Below are 19,532 nucleotides of genomic sequence, written 5' to 3' on the forward strand. Positions count from 1 at the left end.
CATTAAATCACATCTATAAATAGATCATTGGATTCATAAATCAAATAACATAAAAGAACAACATTGAACAATTAGGAATATACATGCATGAAATTAATGGAAGAATTCACACTAGAGCGTTCTTTTTAAGATTTCTTCTTTTTTAGCGTCTTATTAGCTTGCCACCATCAAATCGGTAGAAAACTACAAAGAAAAATACAAGCATGGAGGTGATGAAAAAGGAAAGTTTATGAGGTATACTCTCTTATTTCCTAACTTTTCTCCCTTTCATCACGAGGAAGGTAAACATTAAAATGATATTTTGTTAATTTATGTTTTTCAATTTCGGTTAGAACGAGGTGGAGAAGAGTTTAAGATCAAGAAGTGATCGATTATGACAAATTATGAATAGTTTCAATGGTGCCAAATTTGAAGAAAAGTGTCTTATGAGGTTGTAACAAATGGTGAGCCTGGAAGAGTTAGTAAGAAAAAAAAATTAAATGTTAATTAAGCTCTGAAATGAAGCAAATTTTCAATTTGGTTGTTGCTGAAAGTTTGTTATGATGAAATTATTCATTTTTGAGATGTGAAATATAGTGCATGATTTTAATTTACACATTTCCAAATTAACCACATTAGATTAGTTTTGTTGTTATATATGTTTTTTTAATTATTAACTTGGTGGCTAATATTATCTTGTATGTGCTTACTTTCATATTTATAGAAATTAGATATGTTCTAATAATATGAGATCACACAATACGAGATTCTACTATTACAAATTCATACTATGCTATTTATACAAATCTCACTTTTTTATATACTAAAATAAAATGACAAATTTCACGTGCAATGCATGTGTTGCAAACTAGTTGACCTTAAAAAGTGTGATTTTCTATGTTATAGCATTCATTTTCTTGGCTTTATTATAAGTTCTAATGGTGTTGTTGTTGATCCTAAAAAGATTGATTCTATTAGTTCTTGGCTTCAACCAAAAACTTCAAAAGATATTCAATGTTTTTTAGGCTTAGCTTCCTTTTATAAAAGGTTTATCAGAAATTTTAGCATTATTGCAACTTTCTTGCCAAATTGTTTAAAGAAAGATAATTTTCAATGGGGACAAATTGAAGAAGACAACTTCTTATAGTTGAAAAAAGTGTCAGCTAGTCCCTCTGTTTTAAAATTATCTAACTTTGATAAACCATTTGAGGTCAACGCCTCAGGTTTAGGTATAGGAGATATCCTTAGTGAAGAGGGCCACCTTTTAAAGTATTTTAGTGAAAAATTAAGTGCCTCAAGACAGAATGGAGTACCTAAGAACAAGAATTGTATGCCCTCAAGCAATGGGAACACTTTCTCCTTTGCTAATACTTTTATTTTGTTATTGATCATTTTTTTATGAAATTTTTGAATTCTCAGAAAAATATTAGTAGAATGCATGCTCGGTGACTCCAATTCTTATAACGCTTTAATTTTATGACTAAGCACACTTCAGGTAAGTGTAATAAGGTTGTTGATGCCTTCAACCGAAAAGGTATACTCCTTACCACCCTTAAATCTCAAATAATTACCTTTGATAAGCTTCCTACTCTGTATCCTACTAATAGCGATTTTGGAAATATTTGGGAGGCTTGTTCTAATCATAAACCTTGCAAAGATTACCACATTGTTAATGATTTTTTTTATTCAAATGTGATGTTTGGTGTATACCTCATACATCCCTAACAGAGATCATCATTAGGGAAGCCAACTCTAGTGGCTTTGCAGGCCATTTTGGTCGAGACAAAAACTTTTACTACAATTTCCTCTAAGTTTTTTTGGCCACAGCTTAATAGGGATGTCATTAACTTCATTAAAAGATTTTCTATTTGTCAATCTGCTAAAGGTAACTCTAAAAACACAGGTTTGTACACCCCTCTACCTATCCCTTCCACTATTTTGGAGGATTTAGATATGGACTTTATGTTAGGCTTACCAAGAACTTAGCAGAGTCATGATTCAGTTTTTGTAATTGTGGATCATTTTAGCAAAGTGGCTCATTTTATCCTTGTAAAAAAACTTCTGATGCTTTGAATATTGCTAATCTATTCTTTCGAGAAATTATTAGGTTACACGGAATTCCTAAAACAATAGTATCGGATCATGATGTCAAGCCCTTGAACCACTTTGGAGATCCTTATAGAATAAATTTGACACTAATTTGTTGTTTAGTACCACCAGCCACCTGAAACTAACAGCCAAACAGAGGTTACAAATCGTACTATTGGCGACTCGGTAATGGGACCTAGCATTGTCACAAGCTGAATTTGCCTTCGATCACATCGCAAACTGCTCAACAGGGAAGTTCCCATTTGAGGTAGTATACACTAGTCTCCCTCAGGTTACTTTTGATTTAGCTCATCTTCTGTAAGCTCTCATCTCATTCTCCTTTTATATTAATACTTCCTAAGTTGTGGAGAAAAACAAAACAAGTTTAAATCCATTTGGCAATTCCTTAAGGTTAAATTTGTTTTAATAAATTTGTTTTAATAAGGAAATTGGAACAAATTTAGTTGAAAATTTTATTAATTATTTGAAAAAAATGAAGTTAAGGGCATAAAGGGAAGTTATAATTGAAGTGAGGACAACGTGGTAATTTCACTTATCATTTATTTATTTATATATATATATATATATATATATTAAAAAATAAAGGAAAATAAAAAAAATTTGTCTTCTTCTTCTTCCTTCTTCAACATCAAACTCATCCTTCACTTTCTCTAGAAACTTCGTACACCAACACCCTTCCATCTTAATTGCATGTGGGTTGCGACACTAGCTGACGATGTAACTCACCAGCATCGACAAAGCTCCTCTGATGCTAATGACGACCAGCACACCACGTCGCCACTGTTCATGTTGTTTTGAAGCTGACGATCTTGATCAGTGTTGCTCTATCTATTTCCTCCATGGGTTTCGTCATCTACGAAGCTGTTCAACACCTAATTAACTTTTGTCGCCATTCCATGAGCTTAATCGCCGCTAACCTTGTTTCTTCCAACTCCTTCTCGTCGGATCTAAGATTTGGGATAATTTTTCTTTATTTTAGTTAGGTTTGTTGAAGATTTTCGTATACCCATTAAGTTTCAGCTTTGATTTTGCAATACCCATTACATTTTGTTGTTAGATGTACAGTATTGGGAGATTTTAGCCGTTTTTCGTATTCGTTCTTCATTCAAATCAACCATTTAGAGTAAGACCTTTATGGTATTTGGGTTGTATTTTTTGGTGATTTTGAATACCCATTAAGTTTAGACTTAGTTTAACATTACCCATTACTTTTCAATGCTAGATTCGAGTTTTAGAAGAGTTTGAGCCGCTGTCCAGCCATTTGAAAGGTCGAAATTAGGCGTTTTAGCACAACTTGGGTAAGATTCTAAGTTTATGGAGTGAGTCTTGAGCACCCATCTAATTTTGGTGATAATATTGAATAACCCATGGTGTTGGATGATAGATTTCGAAGTTTGATGGTAGTTATGGTATCGAACATTGAAGTTTAGATTACATTGTTATGTTCTTGGAAAGTTTGGAGTAATTTCGTTGAGTTTTCCTAGAATTCTTGAATGCCCATTAAGTTTATGTGTTAAAATTGAATTACTCATGATACTCGACCCTATAGTTGAATGTTAAGGGTTGAAAATGGACTTTCCATTAACTTTAGAGTTCGCTTGGGTATTACTTCTATAAGCTTTGAAACATAAAATGGTTTTAGGTACTAAATTGGAATTTAGAAAGCTGTTAATGTGCGATCAAGGCGATTTCAACAAGGTAGCAATAAGGTTTTAGGTAAATTTAATGAGTTATCTCATAGTCCTTAAATACCCATTTAGTTTTAGCATGAACTTGATATTGCCCATACTGTTTGAATGGAAAATTGGATACTTTAGAGAACTATGAAGCATTGTTCACCACAGTTAAGTGTGAGTAAACTCTTAAGTTATTGAATTGTTAGTTTGACGTTTGAGTTTGTTAAATGATCTAAATCTCTCACATTATTGATATTGCAACTAATAACATATTAATATAAAAGACCCATTAAGTATACACTAAGTTTGAATGCTCATCTTGTTAAGAGTTTGATGTGAAGTTTAAGGTCCAAGGATGGAATGTTTAGCCTAGACTAAAGCATGTAGGGTAAAATTCAATTTAAGACTTGGAAGAGATAAATTGAAGTTTTTGGAACATTAAATAGTTTGAGTTGACCTTATGGCGTGTTTTGGAAATAGTTGTGACGTCTTGATATGTGAAGATAATGATGTGACCTTGATCGTTGTTTCAGGCCAAATTGAAGTGGAAACAACGTATAATCCCGAGGGATTGAGTTATTGACTGTGAGTGGAATATTTTCTAGTATTTTCATTATAAATTTAGTATGATTGTTTCTAGTATGAAAATTTAGAATATGATTGCTTTATGAATTATATGTTAGAAAGGTTTTTAAATATGATTTTTAGTTTTCCATGACTCTTGTATTTCGTAACTATGGTTGAACCCAAACTTACTAAGTAAGTTTTAGATGACAACTGGTTTCTAAACATTCATTGATATATAACTAGGCTTGAAGGAGTTTAAAAGTAGTATTGATGGCTAAGGATTGAAAATGATTTGAAAATGTGTTTCTAACCATGTTTGGTTTTTAAACTTGAAATATGTGATTTTTATGAATGTTGATGATTACCTTTAAGACTACGTGAATGTGTTTCCATAGCGCCACCTATAGTTGTTAGGGGATTTCGAGGCTGAAAGAGGTCGTGACCAGAGATTCGAAAACCCGAACCTAGGTAAGGATGTGGATGGAGGATTGTAATATGGCTTCGGGCCTAGATTAACCCATGGTGGGTGGCTTTATGTGCACATAGGAGCGGATATGGAGGTTGTTACTGTGGTAGGTGCTAAGTATGTGTGAGCTCTGTTTGGCCGCATGTTTCCATGTGGTTATGGATCACGTGTGAGCTATTCCAGGCCATGCATTTAGTATGTTATCATGGTTGGACTAGATGGAGGTTGCTATTGTGGTAGGTGCTAAGTATGCGTGTGCTCCGTTTGGCAGTGTGTTTCTTTGTGGATATGGATCACGTGTGAGCTATTCCGGGTCGTGTATTTAGTATGCTATCATGGTCAAATTGGATGAAGGTTAATAACGTGGTAGGTACTAAATATACTTGAGCTAGTTTTGGTCGTATGATTTCTTGGTCATGTGCGAGCTATCCTTGGCCGTATATTTAGACGCCTTACCATGGTTAGATTGAGTATAGGTTTGTTGGTTTGATTGCTGACTATGTGATACTGATGTTTCAATTATTATTTCATCATTGATGTATATTTACAGATTTTCTTTTGAGCATGTTTTATGAGTTTTTACTTCTAAAAACCTGCCACTCACTTGAGTTTTTAGCTCACATTTTCAATGTTTTTCCTCCCCCCAGGTAGTGGTCAAGTTTCAAACTTTCGTTGAGCATCTCGCCACTGATTGTGCATTTCTTTTTGTTTTGTATGTCTGCATATTTATGTTTTGTATCTATCATGAGATTAGTGAGGAACAATGACGATTGTGTTAAGGAACCCACTTTTGAGAAAATTGTCATTGGGTGTAATCCTTGTAACTATCCTTAAGATTGTATTTAAACTTTGTTTGGGACTCTGGTTTATTTTGAATGAGTGTGTGGTGAGACACACTCGATGTTATTTGAGTATGAAAAGTATACAAGTGTGATTTTCTTCTGTTTTTTCAGGTGTGGTTAGTCCAATTTTTAAGGAAGCCTCTGTCGAAATTTTTATAGAACTTCATGAAAAGTGTTTTACTAACCTTGCATTGGAAAAGAAATATTTTTAAAGAGTAGAATCACGCCACGATCTAGGTTAAAGGAGAAAACCTAGAACGGGGTGTGACATCTTCCTTCTGTTGTTGATGTCAATATGGAGGCAGAAGTTATAGCTCTCATATTTCCAAGTTGCACCAAGAGGTGAAAGATCATCTAAAGCTCGCTAATGATTTTTACAAAACGGTCGCCAACTCTCACAAAGGAGTATCAAGTGAGTGACCTTGTTATGGTATATTTTTGCAAATCATGTTTTCCTAATGGTCATCTTTCTAAAATGAGCAACAAGTGCATTGGTAAGTTTCAAGTTTCAGAGAGACTCGACCCCAATGCATATCGTTTAGATCTTCCAGCTACCATGAGGATCAGTCCTTCATTCAAAGTTTTTGATCTTTCTCCTTACCATACTCCTGATTCTTTTCTTTGGCCCCCTAGCGTGCACTCCAGGACGAGTTTTTTTGCTTAGGGAGGGGTCTGATGTAGAACATTCTAGGTTCTTAGGTTCTTGATGTTTCTTTAACTGTTTCCTAGATTTCTTGATTTTAGTTAAGGTTTATTATTCTTGTTTCTTGTTCAAAAGAAAGTTATTTCAAAAAATAACTAACTTATAACTAGCTCTTGTTTAGCTTTCAGTCTATAAAAGGCTCCCATAATCATTAATAAAATCATCTTGAGGTATTATTATATATAAAAAAAAAATCTTCTTACTTTGCATCAGAAAGAGAGATGAGAAAGATGTATCAGGGAGCTCAGAGTAAGGAACTGTGGCGAAGAGGAGTGGAGAAGGGTTATTGAAGGAGTGAGGAACAGTGAGGAAGAGAAAGTGAGAAGACTGTGGCAAAGAGGAGTGGAGAAGGGTTATTGAAGGAGTGAGGAACAGTGAGGAAGAGAAAGTGAGAAGACTTCGCCGCCGACTAAGAGGGAGAGAAAAGTTAGGAAAACCTAATCCTAGATTTATCCAAGTTTGGGCCCTAAATGTGGAGTGGGCTAAAATCCACTCCACTCCCCTCGAGGCAAACATGCCCTAGTATGCGTGCGTGCATGTGTGCGTGTGTGTAAATGGTTCTAGGTTATGACACCACTCAGATTGTAAGCATATATAGTTAAAAAAAAACACATGAATAATGTATACTAAGACAAATGAGACAATTAGAGACAAGCCAATGAATGTGAGCATCTATTTTGTTATATAATAAACTAAAGTTGTCACTTCTTTAGTGATAAAATAACCAAAATAAACATTTTGGAGGAAGAAAATAATATAAAGTTGAAATTAAGCTCAATTGGCATATATATTAGCAATCAGTAAAATTTGTGGTCTAAAATCTCCCACCCAATATTGCACTAGAAATAATATACATACATACATATATATAAATCACTATTTTATTAATATCCTAAAGAAGAAAGAAAAAGAAAAGACACCAACAGTCAATTCAGTTCGAAACGCCACATAGCATAAATGGATCTGAACGGGTTATAAATTTCCCTCCATTTCTTATAAATTTGAAAAAAAGTACAAACCAAAGAGAGAGAGAGAGAGAGGAGAGAAGGAGCGGCTTCGAAATTTGAATCCCCATTTTAGGGTTCATTCATTGCTTTTCTCAAATTATCAGTTTCACGATCCAATCACCAACAGACCATTCCACCATTTTCAATCAATCGATCTTCACAAAGAAGAAAAAGAAACAGATTCTGAATCAGCAGCCATGGAGAAGTACGAGAAGCTCGAAAAAGTCGGTGAAGGAACTTACGGTAAGGTCTACAAGGCCAAAGACAAAGAAACTGGCCAACTCGTTGCTCTCAAGAAAACTCGCCTCGAAATGGACGAAGAAGGCGTTCCACCAACCGCACTTCGTGAGGTTTCTCTTCTTCAATTGCTTTCTCAATCTCTCTATGTCGTTCGTCTTCTCTGTGTTGAGCATGTTCATCACCATAAGAGTGGTAAACCTCTTCTTTACCTTGTGTTTGAGTATCTCGACACTGATCTCAAGAAGTACATTGATTCGCATCGGAAAGGTCCCAATCCTAGGCCTCTTCCTTCCTCTCTTGTTCAGAGTTTCCTGTTTCAGCTCTGTAAGGGTGTTGCGCATTGTCATAGTCATGGTGTTCTTCACCGTGATCTCAAACCTCAAAATCTACTTCTCGATCAGGGTAAAGGTGTTTTGAAGATTGCTGATCTTGGCCTTGGTCGTGCTTTTACTGTCCCTCTTAAGAGCTACACTCATGAAATTGTTACTCTCTGGTATCGTGCTCCTGAGGTTCTCCTTGGATCTACACATTACTCCACTGCTGTCGATATGTGGTCTGTTGGCTGCATCTTCGGTAATTTCTAACGCTTTGATGGTGAACTTTTTGTTATGAATCGATCAATTTGCTCATTGGTTTTTATCTATTGTTTCGGAAATGCCAGCTGAAATGGTGAGAAGGCAGGCACTGTTCCCCGGAGATTCTGAGTTCCAGCAATTGCTTCACATTTTTAGGTGCTTACTTTTCTTGGACCTTGTTCCACTTCCGAGTGTGCAGTTTTCATAATCATGTTCGTGTTTGACGTTTTGTCTCATAGGCTGCTAGGTACACCCAGTGAGAAACAATGGCCTGGAGTTAGCTCTTTGAGGGATTGGCATGTCTATCCTCAATGGGAACCTCAAAATCTTACACGTGCAGTTCCATCCTTGGAACCCGAGGGTGTTGACCTTCTCTCGGTAATGTTGCTTTGTTCATTTTACTTTATATTGTTCAAACTAATTTTTTACATTGTTCAAATCAATAACATAGTTTCCGTCAGAGAACCAACGCTATCTGGAAAACTTCTTAGTCCAGCGACAAAAAAAAAAAAAAGAAAAATTGTTGCAGATTTTTGGGTACTGATTAGCAGGTTATATAGTTGTAGATGGAATAGAATCAGGCTAATCAGCTCAAGATAATGAAACTAGGAGTCAATTTATTCAGTTGCCTTTCGACTTTTAAGAGCAAAGAAAACCACTTCGGTGAGATAATCAACAGGATGGTCGCTTTTTTACTTGATTTCTTGGGAATATAATAGGCCACTGCCAAAGATCAATCCCCTGCTGATCATACATTGTATCAAGACTCACTTAGTCACTGACTACCTTGTCGGCAATTTTCATACAAATACTTTAGTAGTTGCTCATGGTTCATGAGGGAGCTATCGCAGTTGCTACATAGTTTCCGGTTGGATTGCAGTTGATGCTACCAAGCCATAACTCTATCTCACTGGCCACCATTTGCATCATTTGGTTTCAGGTGTAAGGTTTATATGTTATGTGTTTATATATATATATCTTATCTTGTCGTCCTTAGTCAGCCTCTTCTAGTGCTAGAAAATCTCTTTTCATCGATCATGAGAAACCTTACCTGATGAAATTGCTCTCTTCTGTCAACATCTTTCGTAATCATATATAGGAGGGTATGCCAGCTTGTGCATTCATGCTTCAAGGTTCCTATCTGTCTTTGGATCTGTTCCACTGCCAATTGTTATGTTCTTCATTAGTTGGTACTCCGAAAAATATAACATTATAACCTCTTTTCTTCCAAGCCCCAGTTCAAGTGCTTTGTGATCTTTAAAGTTTAATCTTGCCAATAATTAACCATCGTGGTTGTACCAGTAGTAAAAGAGAAACAAAGTCTTAGTAAATGGCTAAGAGTACATGGTTTCAATCCGTGGAGGCCACCACCTAAAAATTGATTTTTTACAAGTTTCCTTTACACCTAAATGTTGTAGGATTAGGTGGGTAGTCTTCTGAGATTAGTCAAGGTATACATAAGTTGGTCCGGATATTGCTGATATAAAAAATAATAATAATGTTGGCAATAATTAACATCACTATCAAAATGACCGATTCACATATTCTTGAACAAGCTTGCCAATCTGCTAGACAACGAATAAGGTCAACAATTACTAGTCATTCCAACATCAGGAATGTAGGGGGTGGAAATGCTATTATCATCATTTTCCATTTTTATTAAACCATACTTCCTGAACTTGCATGTAGTTTATATGTTCAATGAAATATAAGAGAAAATAGAACACACATTTTTTTTCCGTTTGTTCCTCGAATATTATTTGAAGTAGGAATCTTTATCTATGTCCAATTTACCTTCGTAGCTGAGTTATTCTTCTGCATTCTTTTGGGTTATAAGTACATGTAATTTCTTTCACTAAAGGTCTATTTGGATTAACCCAAAAGAAAAAGTGTTTTCCAAAAAACTATTTTCAATTAAACTTTTTTTAAGATTTAAAATATATTTTTAAAATGTTTCAAAAACTATTTTAAGTGGCGGTCAAACACTTCAAAATGCAATAGCTTTATAGAATTTAGTCCGTATAAAGATTCAATAGCCACGGCTCTGGAATTAAGCATCGATCATGATAAAGTTGCAAGAGAACAACATGAGTCTAATGATCACGCCAATTGATGTAATGCTTTTTATATGTATTAATTTGCTGTTTTTTGTGGACATTGCAGAAAATGCTTCAATATAATCCAGCAGACAGAATCTCAGCTAAAGCAGCTCTTGACCATCCATATTTTGATAGCCTCGACAAGTCTCAGTATTAAGAGAAGATCATAGCAAATGGTAATGTGATATTATGTGATTTGATGATATGTATTGCAAAATTAATTGTTGTTTCGTGTGGTTTTCTGAAAGAAAAAAGAAAAGGTCAAGTTGTGTCATCATCTTGGTGAATCTACTCTAAAATTTGTATTTGTGAATTTAAATTAAGAATTTTATTGTTGGCTCATCTTGATGATCTATATGAATAAGCTCATGTTTGGCTGCCGATTCATAGATGAAAGAATTGGAAGATAGTTATGGAGATTTGAGGACAAGTTTGAGGGAATGTAAAGGTCATTCCAATACAAAAGGTTTGATTCAAATATTGTACCTAAAAGATATGTTTTCGTTAAGTGACAATATAAAGTTAAATGTTTTCAAGGTAAAGTTTGAATTGTTTTAGTTTAATGAGGAAAAAGTGAATTGGGAATGTGATTGATTAATGAAAAGAAATGGAGTGGAATTGCCATGTAATTGTCTTGATATACATTAAAATAGAAACGAGATGTTATTTAAAAATTATTTTAAATAACAAAATTGTTGAAATTGTTTATCAAATGATAGATTTCTATTCTTAATATTTGGTTGCATTTATAAATATTTTAGTTCATATATTAAAAAAAATTCTTATTTCATTGATGTTTTTTTTCTTTTAATTTAGAGAAGGTATGATTTGAAATTGAAAGGGAAGATGAGGAGGGAATGTTTTCTTTTCTTTTCTTTTTTATTTTTTTTTATTAAATGTATCTCGATATTTAAAGCTATCACAATAGTAATGAAGGTAGTAAATGAGAACAGATGATATGAATCAAGTGATGTCATACCTGTGGTCATGTTCTAAGAATTAACATTAAATGTTGTCCAAGTTTATTACTAGCTGCATCAAATGAAGTAAAAAATTATGCATCAATTCGGGAATAAATACTTCAACTTGGACTTTATAATTCTTAGATTTCAAAATTATGGTGGACTAATTTTTTGCACATATTAGTTGTATTAATATATTTTTATTAGTTGAGTTAAGCTTCCGTATGTTATAATTGAAAATTAATAAGAAAAAGATTTTAGATTTAAAAAAAATAATTGATGGAATTTTTTTACTTTTTTTTAATTATTTCTTTGTCATAAATTATAAGAATTATATTATGGTTTTAGTTTTTGGGCTATATAAGAATATGTAATCTGTACTCAGTATAGGAGAATGGTAATGGAAAATTCCTAGAGGATTTTGGTATGAGAGCTAACCTTGAAACCATCCAAAAATCTGGAGGGTTGTTTGGCCCTATATTTGCAAGCGAGTGGAGGGGACTAAAAAGTTCACTCCTTGTTTGGAGTTCAGATTATAAAAATTCTAGTATTATGGTTTCCATAATCCTTCCCATCCCTCCTCAATTTGGCGTAATCCTCCCCCAAAAATCCCTGTAATCCCTTGCCTTCTCTATAATACTTATCCTCTTCGCATAATCCCTTTCATCTCCTTCCTCTTTTTCCATCTTTGTTTTCCTTTTCCTCTTTGAATCATAGCAAATCGTCATTTTTTTTCCTCTAAATATCAAATCTTTGGCGTGAAAAACATTTTCGTTTTCCTCTCTAAATCTTAGATCTCCGTTGTGCACCGTTTTGTTTTCCTCTTCGAATCTCAGTTCTCCATCATGGAAAGTTTTTTTGTTTTTCTCTTCGAATCTCAGACTTTCGTCCTTGGTTTCGTTGACGGTTTCGTTTCCACACGTTGCCTCTGAAACCCTTTTCCTTCTCCTCTTTGGTTTCATTGAATGGCTATGATTCCACCTTGCCTTTGAAACCCTTCATTGCATGTTCGAAGAGGCTTCTCGGTGAACATGCAAGGATATCTTCCTTGCCACTCCTACATGTGTATCGAAATGCCTTTGAACAGAGAGATGCTACATTCGGATAATGGTAGGGGCATCGACGGTCTGAGCACGGTAGGGGTGGTCGGCCCTTAAAGCCGATGAAAAGGTCGTCTTCTATTTTTCCTTGTTCGTTTTTTTGTGTTGTCTTTTCAATCTCGTGTGTTCCTTTTTCATGTATTGCTTATCTATTCTTTGGTTTTTTTCTGATTTCTATTCTCATATACTCTTGTTCATATTGTCTCTAAATTTTTCACTTCTCGTTGACGATGCTATGTTCTTGTTCATTTTCCTCATACAATTATAATATCCAAACTATTACGATCACCAAGTTAAGTCACTCCTCACTCCAAACGTCCCCTTTAGAGTCCAACTTGATTTCTTCGCTGAAATTTAGTTACAACTACTTATGCTTGTAAACTTGAACAACATTTTGATGCTAATTTTCAGCACCCGATCTTCAAGTTCATATGACAGAGAATGAGAGTCATTGATTTGTATCTATAGAGACCTTCAATTCTTATTTTTCAAAACTAAGACCAAAATTATCAAAGTGAGGGGCACAAATAATGGAACATATTTGATAAACAACTCAGATTATGATATCAAATCAACAGATATGTTTTTGGTAGGCCATTTGAATTCTCTATATGGTAAGCAATCTAAAGTCTAATTCAACCGGTGTAAATTAAAAAAAAAAAAAAACAAAAACATTTGTATGTTTCTAATTTTAGAAATTTTAAAATACAAAATTATATTAAAAGAAAAGTATATAAAAACATAAAGTATAGTCTTTGGTCCTATAAACTAAATTGTTTTTATCCTTTAAACATGTATTATATACTATATTATAAATTAATATGATATTACAGGATAATAATTATACAGAAATTTAAACATGAAACAATTTAATTCTAATCTTTTATTTTCAACTATAACTACAACTATAATATGCTATAATAGCTATCACTTGTGACGGTAATATATTCTTATGATTTTGGTGCCTATGTACTTAGAAAACAGTGAGTTTGGATGTTTGTTGGAGCTTAGAAAAGTTTTCTTTTATCAATTTAAGAAGTGAGTTATTAATTTGGAATGATTTGGAATTTATAAATTCCTCGATTTGATTGGAAGTTGTATGTTTTAAACGTCTGAAATTATTGAGAAACCTTGATCATGTTTTGTTATTTTGCCTATATTTCTAAGATTATAATTTGTTTTCATATGTTTCTAAGAGTTGTTATGATTTAAAAGTATATTAGTTATTTAAAAATCTATTTACTATATTGATTTTGATTTGTAAAATGTTTTCTGAAAAAAAGTAATATGTTATTTCGCTTCCAACTCACTCTTTTTGTTTTGTTTCTCTCTCCCCTTCAGCTAATCTCTCAAGTAGCAAAAGAAGGTTTTGGTTGTCGTTCGAGGTCGGTATCTGCCACGAGATTGGTCTTGTATAGTTTAATAACTAATTGTTGAATTCTACACCGTAAACTGCACATTGAATCTTGTAATGGCTTGTATTTTTTAATTAGGATTTGAGTGGAGGATAATTTGCGATATGTGTTGGTTTTCAAAATATGGTTTTTTTGAAAGCGAATCTTAGTTTAATGAAGTTCTAATTGTTGAATTAGTTTGGTTATAGGAAGATAATAAATATCACGAAATGATGGTATTTGCTATCCACACATCTTCTTTTGAGTTCAAAAGGTAACTTGGGGTAGCGTCAATTTTTTATGGTAAAATTATTCGTTTTCGATTATTGAAAAATATATTTATTAATAGTTTTCCCCAACTTAGCTTCTTTTCAACTTCTACCTCTCTCTCTCTTAGTATATTTTGTTAAATACTCCCCCTCCATTCTCTAAAGTATCAAGAAGGTTGAAAATAGGAGATGAGGAACATAAAAGTAATAAAAAAGGAGAAAAGAAGAAGGAAAGAAGAAGGATTTGAAGGACATACCTTTGATGTACGTTATATTGGATAGTCAAGTAGCGAGTGGATAACCAACCAATGTCAAAAGCATCTAAGCAGTAAGGTTACTACAAGATGAATATTCACTCCCCTATTCCGATTTCTCCAAAGCCTTCAGTAGCATTGTTGAAACAATGTTGGATCCTTTGTCCCTGTCAAAAGTTTTTGAGAATTCAAACAAAATAGTTTGGTGGTTGGTGGTTGATTTAGGATTGACTTTGTGAAAACAACATTCATATGACTTAAGATTTGAATTTTGAAAACAACATTTGTGTGTTTCTAATTTATCCCTATTTTGGTATGGAAATTCTAAAATACAAAATTATATTAAAAGAAAAGTGTATAAGAAAAAACATAACTTATAGTGTTTGGACCTATAAACTAAATTGAAAAATTTAGAGAGAACACATGATCTAGCTACAATTTTACACAAATATCTTAAATTCACTATAAATTTCAATAATATGATTTGACTAATTTGATGAACACATTTGACTTTATCATCAATTTTAAATATTTCTTATAAACAAAAATTGATATAATTTTTTGTCACAAATAATTTATACTACATTTATTACTTATATTAAAACTTACGTATTTATACTATTAATTATTTCTAGATTTTTTTTTTCATTGAATGTACTTGTAATCATTACTATTGATCTTTTGTAAATATGGAATTTTTTTTTAAAATAATGTAGTTTATAAAACTATTATCAAAAATAGGGCCAATCGAAAAGAAATGTCAAAAATAGGGTAGTGAAGTCGTGTACCCGGTACACGACTTCACCAAAATCGTGGGTCGCCTACACGATTTGAGTCGGCGTCGTGAACGGGGGCCACGACAAATGACTGGAGTCGTGTACGTGGTACACGACTTCTGACTGGAGTCGTATACCACGTACACGTTTTTCTGAGACGTGACAGTCAACAGTCAGGTTGACTGCCAGTTTGTCGGGTAGCGGGGAAATCGTGTACCACGTACACGATTTCCGTACTGCAAACTGACAAATGGCAGTCAACAGTAACGTTGACTGCCAATTTGTCTGTTAGTGCGGAAGTCGTGTACACCGTACACGACTTCCATCACGTGAACTTCCACGTGTCGTTCATGCAGGAAGTCGTGTCCCACTTACACGACTTCCCCGCCTATAAACCCCCCCCCCCCCCACCCGATTTCATTTCTTCATCCTTCAATCCATTTCTCAACAAATTTCCCTCTCCTCTCTTCCTTTTCTTCACTATCTTCCCAAACTTTGCTCCATTTTCCTCTTCTCCTTTACTCCTCAACTATCTTCTCTACCTTTCTTCTCCATCCAACTCCATTGAGGTAAGTTTTATTATGTTTTATATATTTATTTATTAGTTTTATATTATTTTTTGATATTTATATATTTGTATTTATTAGTTTTATATTGATTTTAGGTTGTTGTATATTTTTAGAATATTATTGGAATAATTATTATTAATTATGTATTGTTATTAGGTTGTTATATATATATTTTTCTTTATTAGTTGTATATTAGTTTTAGGTTGTTATATATTTTAGGAATATTATTGAAATAGTTATGTATTGTTTTTAGTTTGTTATATATTAAATATTTATTATTATGTTGTTTTTATGTTGTTATAATAATAATAATAGTAATATATTAATAATAATAATAATAACAACAATAATTAGAATAATAATAATAATAATAATAATAATAATAATAATAATAATAATAATAATAATAATAATAATAATAATAATAATAATAATAATAATAATAATAATAATAATAATTACAGTAGTTGTAATAATAATAATATATACTAATAATAATAATACTTTTCAATAATAATAATAATATAAATAATAATAATAATAATAATAATAATAATAATAATAATAATAATAATAATAATAATAATGTATAATAATAATCATAATAATAATATATATAATTATAATAATAATAATTATTATTATTACGGTAATATTAATAATAATAATATTAATAAAAATAAATAATAATCATAATAATAATATATATAATTATAATAATAATTATTATTATTATTACGGTAATATTAATAATAATAATATTAATAAAAATAAATAAGAATAATAATAATAATAATATATAATATATAATAATAAAAATAAATAATAATAATAATAATATATAATAATAATAATAATGATAATGATAAAGATAATGATAATAATAATAATAATGATAATAATAATAATAATTTGCTTGATCTCCGACAGGCATAGGGGCATTCTTTCTGCCATTAATAATGAGGAGATAGGTTGGAGTGAACCACGAGCATTCCATCGATATTGTCTTCATCATGTTGCTAGCAACTTCAATAATAAATACAAATCGAAGCAACTAAAAGATTTGGTGTTTAGGGCAGGTAATCAACACCAAAGGCGCAAATTTATAAGAAACATGAAAGAAATAAAACAACTGAACCCAGAGTGTCTTGAATTCTTTGAAGATATTGATCTACAAAAATGGACACAGTCTCACGATAATGGGTATCGATATGGGTGGATGACAAGCAACGCAGCTGAATGTATGAATGGGGTATTTAAAGGAGCTCGTATGTTACCCATGACATCTTTGGTTAGATTAACATTTTATCGTACAATTCTGTATTTTGAACGCCGAAGAGCTGAGATAAGTGAAGCAGTTGACCGTGGCGAAGTTTATACAGAATATGCGATGAAAAAGCTAAAAAGATGGGAAACACGGGCTTCTGCACATTCAGTGACATCCATTGATAGAGAAACCCAGACGTTTGAGGTTCACACGGGTATGAGTATGATTTCTCCATATAAAGGCCAGCACACACAGGTAGTGAGTTTGATGGAAGGGACCTGTTCGTGCAACAAGTGGCAATCTTTTAAGATACCATGCTCCCATGTAATTGCAGTTTGTAATTACATGCACTTGACATATGCAGCATACATTGATGAATGCTACTTGTTGTCGAACTTCAAACAATGTTATGCCGGTCGATTCCATCCAATCCAACACCCAGATTATTGGCCTGAGTTGTCATTCACCGAAGTTCGCCCAAATGCAGACTTACTTAAAGGACCCGGTCGACCGAGAACAAGGATCCATAATGAAATGGATTGGAAAGAGTCTGGTCAATCACTCAGATGCACTATCTGTAAAGTCGAAGGACATAACAGACGTACCTGTCCTCAACGTGCATCTTCTTCTTCAAGACACTAATTTTAGGATGTATTATAGGATTTTATGATGTAATTGTTTGATGATGCAATTGTTTGATGTAAATGCTTCTATGTAATTTCAGAAAGCTTTAATGAACTACTTCTGTATTTTTATATATACATTTGGGTATACTTTCATAATAAATGTAAATTAGGGTTTAATGTATACTTTTGTTTTACTGCAATTACATAATGGTCTTGCTTTTCTTCTTCGTGTAATTAATGACATTATTTTTTATATTATTTGCAGAATGGATCCTGGTCCAGTTGATGATAGCCATCTATATCTACAGGCGACCCATAGATCACAGAGCATATGGGATACCTCCTCCACCGTCGTGTTGAGTTGTCGGAGGAGAGAGGCAGCGTCTCAGCGCACCATCCCCTTCGACCAGCGTATTGCACCCTACTTAGAGGCTGCTGGATTCCTCGGGGTTTCCCAGGTTGGGTTCATGCAGTTAGATTGGCATTTAATTACTGCATTGGTCGAGCGTTGGAGACCAGAGACCCACACATTTCATATGCCATGTGGGGAGTGCACGATCACCCTGCAGGATGTTGCAGTATAGTTGGGGTTGCCAGTGGATGGGGAGCCTCTAACAGGATCATTAAGGTATAATTGGATGCTTATCTGCAATGATTACTTGGGAGTCGTACCGCCTGACATAAAAGGTCAGCGACTGAGTCTTCCGTGGTTGGCAGAACAGTTCGAAAAATTGCCACCAGATGCTGATATTGTGAGCGTTCAAAGATATGCTCGTGCCTACATCATGCAGTTGATTGGGGGCTTTCTTTTCGCTGATAAGTCAAACACCTTGGTCCACTGTATGTTTCTTCAATTCTTATTTGATTTTGACCAGGCCGGTACGTATGCGTGGGGCGCTGCGACTCTCGCATGGTTATATAGGGAACTCTGTCGAGCGAGTAATGCACAGTCCTTAGAGATCGCTGGCCCATTGATGTTGCTACAAGTATGGGCATACAACAGATTCTCCATTATAGCTCCATAAAGAACATTGCAGCATTCAGATGGTCGACCTTTGAGTTTCAGGTACTATTTAATATATATGTTGTTTTTTTAATAGAATTTGCACTATCTATAATTTATTAATTGTTTATTTCACAAATTAGATGGAGCGGTGTTCAAGCTGCATCTGAACAGTCAGGGAACATGTTGCTCATATATCGATGGACATTTGATCGGCTGAGTCGGTCTCAGGTTAAATATTAACCAAATGTTCTATAATTTTATTTTTTGTTGACTACTGACGTTTGTTTTTTGAATAGATTAATTGGACACCATACACGCCCGACATTATGGCATCGCTTCCTGTTAGATGTCAGAGTGGTCAAGCGGTTTGGACTTACGTGGGTCCATTGATTTGTTTCCATCTGGTCGAGAAACATCAACCAGATCGCGTATTGCGACAGTTTAATATGTTGCAAACGCCACCAGCGATTAGCTACACAGATCAGAGGTTGCATCAAATAGATTTAAGGGGTAAACATGATCAAGATTGGCGTCGGATTCATGCGGAACATATCGGAGTGTGGAATTCGCGATATGATTTTCGGGTTGAAGCACCTACTACAAGCGAACCGACGGTATCAGAGAACTATTTTGTTTGGTATAGGTCGATTACCAGACGCTTTATCACCCAAGAGGGAGCTTTCTATCATTGCATGGTAAGGATTTAATATGCTTTGTTTTATACATTTAATCAAAATAAAACAATAATTTGGTTTGTATTACTTGCAATCTTTCAGTATGATTTTGTTGACGAAGTACAAACTTTCTCCGTGGAACACGATATAGAAGCTTTAGGGCAAATATGTGATAGAACCACAGAGCGCGTAGATCACATTATTCAACAGACTCGACGACTTACTGTTGCTGACACAGATCGTAGACGCATGCGACGTAGACGACGACGGCAAGGCGATGATGTCGTAGAGGGTGATGAGGATAATTAAAAGTTTGTAAATTAATTTTGAATTCTTGTTAATTTCAATTAAAAATGTATAAGACATTGTTAA

General features: G+C 33.6%; 2 protein-coding genes across 2 annotated transcripts; both read left to right on the top strand.

Moving 5' to 3' along the window:
* The first annotated feature begins 7,255 nt into the window (after positions 1-7,255).
* On the top strand, positions 7,256-10,605 carry LOC103501499 (cell division control protein 2 homolog C). Its single transcript, XM_008465090.3, has 4 exons — positions 7,256-8,162; positions 8,251-8,320; positions 8,404-8,542; positions 10,328-10,605. Exons 1-4 carry the CDS (start codon positions 7,547-7,549, stop codon positions 10,418-10,420), a joined length of 918 nt encoding a protein of 305 aa, XP_008463312.1. The 5' UTR covers positions 7,256-7,546; the 3' UTR covers positions 10,421-10,605.
* Positions 10,606-18,593: 7,988 nt separating this feature from the next.
* LOC127150483 (serine/threonine-protein phosphatase 7 long form homolog) lies at positions 18,594-19,532 on the top strand. The gene is made up of 2 exons (XM_051088285.1): positions 18,594-19,181; positions 19,263-19,532. Exons 1-2 carry the CDS (start codon positions 18,813-18,815, stop codon positions 19,467-19,469), a joined length of 576 nt encoding a protein of 191 aa, XP_050944242.1. The 5' UTR covers positions 18,594-18,812; the 3' UTR covers positions 19,470-19,532.

Source organism: Cucumis melo, chromosome 8 (genome assembly GCF_025177605.1).
Source record: "Cucumis melo cultivar AY chromosome 8, USDA_Cmelo_AY_1.0, whole genome shotgun sequence".
Classification (NCBI taxonomy): Eukaryota; Viridiplantae; Streptophyta; class Magnoliopsida; order Cucurbitales; family Cucurbitaceae; genus Cucumis; species Cucumis melo.

Bases quoted from the DNA above. Each gene is read 5' to 3' on its own strand.
- LOC103501499 (XM_008465090.3), top strand. From the start codon at position 7,547: ATGGAGAAGTACGAGAAGCTCGAAAAAGTCGGTGAAGGAACTTACGGT. The intron at 8,321-8,403 runs GTGCTTACTTTT...TTTGTCTCATAG, and splicing joins CAATTGCTTCACATTTTTAG to GCTGCTAGGTACACCCAGTG. The intron at 8,543-10,327 runs GTAATGTTGCTT...TGGACATTGCAG, and splicing joins AGGGTGTTGACCTTCTCTCG to AAAATGCTTCAATATAATCC.
- LOC127150483 (XM_051088285.1), top strand. From the start codon at position 18,813: ATGGCATCGCTTCCTGTTAGATGTCAGAGTGGTCAAGCGGTTTGGACT. The intron at 19,182-19,262 runs GTAAGGATTTAA...GCAATCTTTCAG, and splicing joins GAGCTTTCTATCATTGCATG to TATGATTTTGTTGACGAAGT.